A 9,207-nucleotide genomic window follows, 5' to 3' on the forward strand; every position below is an offset into this window, starting at 1 on the left:
TGTCATAATTGGTTCAGGTGGATCCAGGGCTCTGTCACACCCTGGATAAGCTGCTCAGACTGGTAACCATGGGCGGCCGCCCTCCTGGCCTCTCTTCACCACCAAGGGTGCCCACTGGCCCTTGACTCTGAACTGTAGCCGCAGGCTCATGTCCACTTAGAAAAGGGAGCTAGAGGGTGGGGAACTTGGGGTTCTCTACTTGTAGCTCAGCAGGAAACCGTGTCGGATGAATCATAACGCGTTGGCCCAAGGGCATGGCCTTGAAAAAGGGAAACTCATGTACCAGTCCATGCCGCAGGGGCTGGCAAATCAGCCCCACGTTCATTATTTACATTTGGCCATAAATTGCTGGAAGTTGTAATTACAGTTTGATCGCTGGATCGCTGGGTAAGCACCATATGCAGCCTTTCCATCTAAAGGAATAACAATTTCCACAAAGCCAACAGCTCTGTCTGCGGAAATTGCGGCTTTCTAGACCTCTTTATTGGAGAATGTATCTCTCCTCCTGAATTATAGCAGCTGGGAGCAGAGCAACGCGGAAAGCAAAGGGCCAAATGCCTCTCCATACGAGTCGTGTGTCTTGATTTATAAGGCAGAACAGAGCAGTGAGGCACTGGCTTCATGACGGAAGCCTTTGGTCTCAGCCTGTAGTCTTTCTTTTTTTTTATTTTTTTTATTTTTTTGCGGTACGCGGGCCTCTCACTGTCGTGTCCTCTCCCGTTGCGGAGCACAGGCTCCGGACGCGCAGGCTCAGCGGCCATGGCTCACGGGCGGCCATGGCTCACGGGCCCAGCCGCTCCACGGCATGTGGGATCTTCCCAGACCGGGGCACGAACCCGTGTCCCCTGCATCAGCAGGCAGATTCTCAACCACTGCGCCCCTGCATCGGCAGGCGGACTCTCAACCACTGCGCCGCCAGGGAAGCCCCTCAGCCTGTATTCTTTAATAGCTACCAGACAGCCTCGGGCAGCTGTGAATAAGTGCCACTCGGGAAGGCGCTGGGGACCCTGGTTTCAGTTATATGTCAGTTGCCCCACCGTGTTCCCGGCGGGCGACCGTGGGCCTGTGCAAATAACAGGGGTCACCACTGATCACCTGGGGGTCTGAGCGACTTGCCCTGACCTGCTGAGCCTCCATTTTCTCCACTGCCTACCTGCCTCTTAAGGGCAGTCATGAGGACTCAGATGGTGTGTGCGCTGCCAGGCCCTGGCTCGCAGGAGGCCCCCACACGGAGGCTGAATGAGAGCCAGGCAGAAGCACGGAGGCAAGTCTTCCTTCAGTGTTGACGAGGCGCTTGGCCCACTCCTTAGAGAGAGAGGGGTCCAAAGATGAGCGTCAGTGAGGGCCCGGGTGACGGGTGACCAGCGTGGACTCCAGGCTCTCCGCCCACTTGAAATCCAGCCCTGCTGCTTGGTGGCAGCCACGCCTCAGTTTCCTCATCTGACGGGTAGATGAGAGCAGTGGCCTCACAGGGTCGTCGTGAGGATTAAACGTGTTACCACGACTGCATGAAGGGCTGACCCCAGACCTCACCCGTAGGCAGCGTGGGCCAGTCCTGTCGTCTTGCACTTAGGGGCCAAATCCGAAAACTAGAGCTGCAAATCTGCACTTAGCCCCAAGTTGGAGCCCCACCCATGGTGCAGGTTCCCCGCTGGTCAAGCGAGAGAAGCATGTTTCCACGGACAAACACATCGGATTGTTAGATGAGGGGTGTGCATAATTACAGGCTGATTCTGCGCGAGGAGGCTCCTGCCCGGTTGTGCTCCAGTGTCATCGGACGGTGCCCTGCCCTTGCCCCCGGCCCAGGCGCCGGTTCTCCAGGGGCTGCCCGCCCCCCAGACCTGCTGACGCCCCGCACGTCTCCTTTACGCCACGGTGCCTGTGTCCCCACACCTGCCGTGAACTGTGTCACCTTTGGGGTTCTCACACGTGGATGGACAGGGCCTTCGCTTCTTCTCCAGTTGGTCAGCTGCTTTCTGGCCTTTAAAGCTAGTGTCCGTGCAGGCCCTCCCAGTGCAGACGCCAGGTGGGATCTTCTCAGGAGAAAGACTGGACTGAGAGCAAGCAGGGAGGGAGGTGCAAGGCTGTGGAGACGTCACACTGCAGTCCCTGAGCCAGATTTGGCCACCGAGGAGCCCTGTGTCTCCCGGGGTGGGTCTGCCTGTTTCCCCTGCTCGGGGGTCGGGTCCTGGGCCCCTCAGGCTCCCCGCACGGGAGCCCGCGAGGCGCCGAGCCTGCTCGGGCATCGGCCCCCCCTGGGGGAAGTCTGGCGGATCCCCACGTGTGACTCCCTGGCCCTTCCGAGGCTGAGGTCGCCTGGTCACCCCGTGAGCCTGGTGTGCACCTGTGGGTTTCCCCGACTGTCCCCACAGGGGACGTGAGCTCTGCAGGCTGATGGTTCCCGCCTGGGAGTCGGCTTCAAGGGAATGAGCCCTTGAAGACAGCTTTCCTCCGTCCCACCTTCAACAAACTAAGTTCTTTTTCAAGTTGGACCAGCAGTGCAGCCTCTCCCGTCACCTGTCCTCAGCACAGGTTTCTAAAATCAGACTCAGGATTCCGGAGGCTTTTGGTTCCAAGAAAACCAAATTAAAACCTCCCTTTCTAATCTCATAAACACGCGGATCCACCGCCGGTGTTCCCCGGAAGGGTGTCCTGGCTGCCCGCTCCGTTTCAGGGTCGCAGCTGGTCTCTGCCTCCAGACACCGGCTCTCACCTCAACTCTCCTGCTGCCCCTGTTTTCTCACGAGACTAAGAGTCAAACGGCACAAAGATTTACTGGTCTGGTCTCTGGTACAATCAGTGACCCAGGTCACCAAATCTGGAGGGATGAGGGAGCCCAGGTGGGTGCCAGGCCTGGGCGCCTACGGGCCGTCTTCTGTGGCAGACACGCCGTCCTGAAGCCAAGCCTCGCGCTTCCGCCAACCCCTGGGATATCTCCAAAGGGCAAACCCAGCCTGACTTGAAAGCCGTCAGTGGCTCCTCGCAGAGGTCAGGATCAAGTCCCGAGGGCTCAGCAAACACAGAAGGCTCTGGCCACCTGTCCCCAGCCCTCGGGCTTCACGTCCAGCCGGCCCCCCAACACCCTACGGTCTGTGCTTCTCCCGCCTCCTGGCCTTTGCTAGAAACACCCTCCTCCCGCGTCAGGATCCCCTCGCTACGGAGCCTTCCCTGGGCGGCGGGCCCTCCCCGGCTGACCCTGTGCCCGTGGGGTGACGCACGTCTGCCCCCAGCCTTCAAGGACGTGGCTCCAGAGGCTAGGGTACCAGCACACGGTGAGACCTCGAGCAGTGTTTGTGGAACGGAAGGCTCAGAGAAGTCACGGGAAGAGGGGCAGGATGAGGGTGCCAGCAAGGCCGGCTACCGAACCTCAGGCCGAGTTTTCACCAGACAGGTTTTCTTCCCCGCTGTGGTTCACTGCAGTGAACATACACTGGGTGCTGAAGTTTGGCGGCATTGCTAAAAAGGACAGTGAAGTATTTTGGGATACGCATTTATTTTTAATAAAAAAAAAATTTCCCCCAACAATTCATCTGCACGCTGAGGGCCATGACTCGTTCCGTCAATTCTCAAACATGTGCAACTGTGTGGACCCAGGGAGGACCGCTCACAACGCCCCAGGACACATTCCACGTCCTCCCTCCGCAGGTGACGTCAGCCCCCAAACCAAAGTCGGCCTGAGACGTGCATGTTTCTTCCAGCTTCAAGGACCAAAACCAGATAAAGCCCCTCCTCCTGACGAAGGGAGGGTCTTCAAATCCTTGAGAGGGTGTCCGAGTTGCCACGTGGCCCTGCTGGACAGCAGGGCTGGTTACTCCGCAGTCACCACACCTGGCACGTCCGGATCTCCTCTTTCAAGGCCGTCACCCCCTCCATGCTCTTGTCCTTCACGGCTAGGGCGAGAAGGACTGCTCTGTTCCCAGCTTCCTGAGACACAAACGCCACCAGATTCTTTGCGAAGACATGGATGAGAGGCTGGCGAAGGCAAGGAGAGACCACTTTAACTGCAAGAAACCTGTTTTCTTCGTAATGCCGTCGCTGAGTACCCCTGAGGGACCCAGAAGGGCTTCCCGCACCACCATTAAAGCACCACCGGGAAGTCCAGCGCGACAGTGATTCAGATTCACCGGGACTCTCCAGACACTCCAGTCATAAACACACTGCTAAGGAGCACCATTAGATTTGTCTCCTCAGTGCTTTCTGGCTCCTGTCTCTGCCAGCTCTCTTTACTCTGGAAGGACCCATGTGGGTCTGCAGAGGGAAACCCTGTCAAATGTCACAGGTGATCTTTCCTGAGCGGAGTAGGCACTCATTACCATAACGTGCTATGACAGGGTCAAAATGAGGGGAGGCCGACATTACAGAACCAACTCGTCCAGGAGCAGCAGCCACCAAGGGCAGGCGGATGCCCTCACGTGCACGGAGGCTCCGGAAAATGCTGTCTTGGGCTGGAGGCGGGTCTCGCCTACCCGATGCTCCACATCCGTACAGACAAATTACAGGCACGGGGAGAGCCCTTCCCAACCACTTTACCTCGTCCTGCCCGAGGAGGACTTTAGTGGTCAGCACGGGCTTGCCGACGTCACTGGTCACATCGCTGGGTTCCAGGGAGACCAGGGTACCCATCTTCCCGAACTGGGTCACCACCACCAGGATGTGAGTGCTGAAGGCTGTACAGACCACCTGGGTGGGGACCCCACACACCACTGCAGTCTTCTCTTTCGATATCACCAATGGCTTACCTTCCATCGCTGGGACTGCTCGATGGCACCTTCAGTTTATGTTAAAAGGATAGAAAAAAAAAAAAAGAGAGTCAATCGATCAATGGCAGGTAGCCTTGAGGCTCCAAGAATAAGAATTATTGGGCATTAAAACAGAAACACAAGTAGGCCCATTCAAAAGCCTGTGCCTGTTCATCCATACAGGCTTCATTCGTCCGGAACTTTCTGGATACCTTGACTAGACACATACGTATATACAGACAGGCGGGATGTCAAAATACACTTTGGCCTCCGGAGGCAGGTGAGGACTCCCCTTCCCCACGCGTCGGCCCCCGCCGTCCTGCATCACTGTGACCCCCACCGCACCCCAACGCCTCTCATTTGAGTCTTGGGGGCCTCAGTCGAGCCATCGCGCGGGGGTGGGGGGGAGTAAGCGCCGCAGGTGCAGAAACCCGGCGGAGCGGGTGGCGGCGCCCGCGTCGCCCCTCTAGTCCGCCCACTGAGGTTTCGTTTTCTCCGTTTGGGGAAACCATCGCTCCCACGGGAGAAGCAGCACCCCCACCAAGGCGGAGGGCAGAGGGCGGCTGGAGCCGCCCGGGGCCCGTGGGGACGCCCACCCTCTCCGCCCCCGTCCGGCCCTGCTGGAGCCCCAGCGGCTCCGCCGCCCGCCACGCAGCCCGCGCTCACCGCGCCGCGCCCGGAAGTGACACACGTGGGCAATGCGGGCCCGCCCCCCGACAAACCCCGCCCTTCGAGCCGCAGGCCTGCGCGCTCGCTCCGCCGCCCCTCCGGAAGTGCAGCCTCCAGGGCTTCCGGTCCCGCCGGCGGCTTCCGGTCCCATCGGCAGCTTCCGGTCCCATCAGCGGCTTCCGGGCCCTGGGCTGCGGGGCTCAGTGCTGCCGGGCAGGGACGGGCTCGGCGCCGTGTCAGCGGGAAGGAGCTGCACCCCCCTCCCCAACCTGCAGGCCTCGGCCCCTCGGTTCCAGGCCCTCAGTCGAGGGGCCTGTAGCTTCTCCGGAAGGGGGTCCTCGGGCCTTCCTGCCGGGGACCCTGCACCTCTTTGGTTGGGGAACCTCAGGAATGGGGTCTCGGGCCCCTTGGCCGTGGGCTCCAGGACCCTCACAGAAGCACAGGGGGAGCTGAGAGAGAAAAGCAGGGCCGGAGGGCAGTTAAAGCGCTGAAAACATTCCACTCAGGACGTTGACATAGGGCACAAGAGACCTCAGTGTGGGACCCACCGGGCTCATCCCCAAATACCGTGTGGACTGAAAAAACAATGCACCCCCTAAAAGCTGAGGGTTATGTTTTATTCGGTGGACAAACCGAGGACTTAAGCCCGGACACAGCATCTCAGATAACTCAGGGACTGTCCTGAAGAGGTAAGGGAGGATCCAGGATGCACAGGGGCTTTTACAGCAAACACCGGGTAGTCGGAACGGCAGAAGATACTGTTCATTAAAGAAAACCAGACACCTCGAGTTCAGGAATTGAGTGCTTCTCTATGTATGGGAAGATGCCAGAATCTGGGCTCGCTGAGATCATTCCTTCGGTGTGCTCCTCAGCTCTCTGGGGCCAGTATCCTTTGCTTTCCGTCCCGAGGAGTCCCCTCGGGGTGCGACGTCCGCGGGCTGTAACGGGATGGCTTGTCGGTTGCAACATCCTTTGTTTACTGTTATGGCAGGTGACATTTTTCACTTAAAACCGCAGGGGCCAGTGGGAATTTACAGCCAAGGAGCAGCGTTAGGTCAGTGGGTGGGAAATTACTAAGAGGAAACATCTGGGGGTTGGGGGTTTCTAGCCAAGGAAACCTAGCAGGATTTTCGCTGAAGGCAGGCCTGGGCGGTATCAGACCACCTGGGGGTCGGTGGGGGATGAGGAGCTGATCAGACCTGGCGGGGAGGGTATCAGATTTGGAGCATGGCGGGGGCAGTTCTTGCTAAAACTGGAAAATGCAGAAGTCCAAAAAGTGGAGACCTGGTTGAAAAAGAGTTCAGGGAGTAGAGTTTGGTGTAGGAGAGAATCTTTGTCAGCGCCCCCTGCCTGGCGGTAACAAAGGCTTTTTAACTGCTCTAGGCAGTGCCGGGGCCTCTGCCCTCAGAAGCCCATGTGGGATATCCTCCCATGTCCAAGGGCATAAGAAGAATAGCTAACATTTATTTGGTACTTAGTATGTGCCAGGCGTTGTTCTAAGTGCTTTTTTTTTAAAAATTTATTTTATTTATTTGTATTTGGGGCTGTGTTGGGTCTTTGTTGCTGTGCACGCGGGCTTTCTCTAGTTGCGGCAAGCGGGGGCTGCTCTTCGTTGCAGTGTGCGGGCTTCTCCTTGCGGTGGCTTCTCTTGTTGCGGAGCATGGGCTCTAGACATGTGGGCTTCAGTAGTTGTGGCTCATGGGCTTCAGTAGTTGCAGCACGCGGGCTCAGTAGTTGTGGCTCACGGGTTCTAGTGCGCAGGCTCAGTAGTTGTGGCGCACGGGCTTAGTTGCTCTGCGGCATGTGGGATCTTCCCCGACCAGGGCTCGAACCTGTGTCCCCTGCACTGGCAGGCGGATTCTTAACCACTGCGCCACCAGGGAAGCCCCTAAGTGCTTTCTCTATAGTAACTCATTTAATCTTTAATCTTAACATCCCCATTAAGTAGAGTTGTTATTATCCCAGTTTTATAGACAAGATGTTCAGGTTCAAAGAACTTGCCCAAGGTCACAAAGCTGATAAGGGCTGGATCTGGGCTTCGGACCTTTACCCTTAATTACTGGTCTCGCAAGGCAACTTGCATGCCTGGGTAAAGGGGAAGACGAGGGACAGTGCTGCCCTGTAGCAGGATGATTTCTGGTTCCTCCCAGGGATTCCGAGAGCCGCCCAGCCCCCCGCATATCTTCCCTTTCTCCATGCTGGAAGTGGTATCGGCAGGATGGGGAGTCTTGTCTGATACTGCAGTCATGTGAGCCCTGAGACGCTTCCTGAGGGGATGAACACCCTTCAAAACTGCACACTCGGAAGGCTTTCTCTCCGGCTCCCTGACAGGCCTGTCAGGGCACATTCTACCCCACCCCCAGCCTGGTCTGTCCACATCACCTAACCCCTTAGGAAGCTTTGGGACCCCTCATGTCCTTACCGCCTTTCCTCATGATGTAATGGCTCCTCGTACAATCCAAGTTAAGTCAAATGAAGCATGCCCCTTCCACAATGATTTCTGGTGGCCTAAAAGGAAAAGGCAAGTCTACAAAACATTATCAAAACAGACATAAAAATCAAGAGGAAACTTGTTTTTGAGCTTTCTTGCAGCCAGTTCACAGTGGGAAAAGTTATGAGTTTCGTGGTTTCAATACTCAAAAAGGAAGAAACATCCGTTTCTCAGGAGAGTCTAAAGTTTCGTTGGTTCTAAATTTAAATACACATCCACCTCCCACACACCCCAAAGCCAATTGCCAATGTATTGCCGTGTGAAACCTCTGAAAGGTTCATTTACTTTTATTCACCAATTCATGCATTCTCTCTCTGAAGGCAGATTGGTACCAGAAATCTGACCCTCCCCACACCAAAAACAAAAACAAAAACAAAAAACCCCCGCTAAATCTGAAATAAGCTTATCACTTATATAAAAGAGATGTTGGAAGAACAAAGTGGATGATGTTTTGATGACACTGGCTGGTTTTTGGTCTAGATCTTCGATAAAGACTAAGTTTGGAGGAAATGAGGTGCGAAGGCTGCCTTCAGGTGAGGTGGTGGCAGTCCAGGGAGGAGGCTTCTTGGTGGCCTAAGTGGATGTGTGGCCAGAACTTACACACTTAGGATAGCGGGGGAGGTGCTCACTGCCTGCCACTGACCGTTCTCCAGTGCAAGATGGAAGTCGAACTGCAAAGAAAGAGCCCTTAAGTGAATTCACTTAAAATGCGAATCAAATAGTAATGATGTCAATGGTGGGGCAAAAGATTTTGAGAATTTATCGTGAGAAAGAAAAAAAAAAGGGGGGGATATCTTGAATTTGTCTTGTATTCAAGGAAACTTAGGTTCTGAATGCAATTATAATTTGTAGAACCAACAAAGGATTAGTCGAGTGTTGATTTGGCAGGCTCATAATTTTTCCAACAAATTGTGTGATAGCTCCCACATTCTCCTTCACATCACGTGTGATTTTCTCAGCTCCGTTATAAAGAGGATCGGTTGCATTAAAATATACAAGATCACCCTCCATTTCCCCAAGAGCCTCTCTTTGATATTGGAATCACTTCTTGTGGGAGCACAAGCCTGTCATTACCTTCTCAGGTTCGTGGTCCTCAGTTGCACGGCCAGGCCTTCCCACTCTTGCCAGCTGCGTTGGGCTAGATCTGAACATCCCTCAGTATTATTACATTTATCGACTTACTGAAATCGTGCATCTTTCATAAGATTTACAGTTTGACTTGATTTGCACTGTAGTTCCACAGCCTCACTACGTGATCCCCAGGTCTTTCAGTGTTGGGTGTGTGTGTGTGTGTGTGTGTGTGTGTGT

The 9,207-nt window shown here is 55.5% G+C and overlaps 1 protein-coding gene and 1 long non-coding RNA gene across 5 annotated transcripts in view; one reads left to right on the forward strand and one right to left on the reverse strand.

The window, feature by feature from the left end:
* Window positions 1–3,444: 3,444 nt before the first annotated feature.
* On the reverse strand, window positions 3,445–5,440 carry PSMG3 (proteasome assembly chaperone 3). 4 transcript variants are annotated; one of them, XM_024122542.3, is made up of 3 exons: window positions 5,406–5,440; window positions 4,531–4,768; window positions 3,445–3,972 (listed from the first exon to the last, which is right to left on the reverse strand). In XM_024122542.3, exons 2-3 carry the CDS (start codon window positions 4,744–4,746, stop codon window positions 3,820–3,822), a joined length of 369 nt encoding a protein of 122 aa, XP_023978310.1. In that variant the 5' UTR covers window positions 4,747–4,768; window positions 5,406–5,440; the 3' UTR covers window positions 3,445–3,819. The 4 variants fall into 4 exon arrangements, with proteins under 4 accessions (XP_023978310.1, XP_028342665.1, XP_007114900.1 ...); XM_028486864.2 differs by lacking the exon at window positions 5,406–5,440 and adding an exon at window positions 5,336–5,367; XM_007114838.4 differs by lacking the exon at window positions 5,406–5,440 and adding an exon at window positions 4,969–5,329.
* A 153-nt stretch (window positions 5,441–5,593) lies between these two features.
* LOC114485439 (uncharacterized) overlaps window positions 5,594–9,207 on the forward strand; it is a 7,962-nt gene continuing 4,348 nt past the window's right edge. Inside the window, exon 1 of the long non-coding RNA XR_003678874.1 lies at window positions 5,594–6,097. This is a non-coding gene — a long non-coding RNA (uncharacterized lncRNA). The remainder of the gene's footprint in view (window positions 6,098–9,207) is intronic.

This window comes from Physeter macrocephalus, unplaced genomic scaffold (genome assembly GCF_002837175.3).
Source record: "Physeter macrocephalus isolate SW-GA unplaced genomic scaffold, ASM283717v5 random_1023, whole genome shotgun sequence".
NCBI classification, from domain to species: domain Eukaryota; kingdom Metazoa; phylum Chordata; class Mammalia; order Artiodactyla; family Physeteridae; genus Physeter; species Physeter macrocephalus.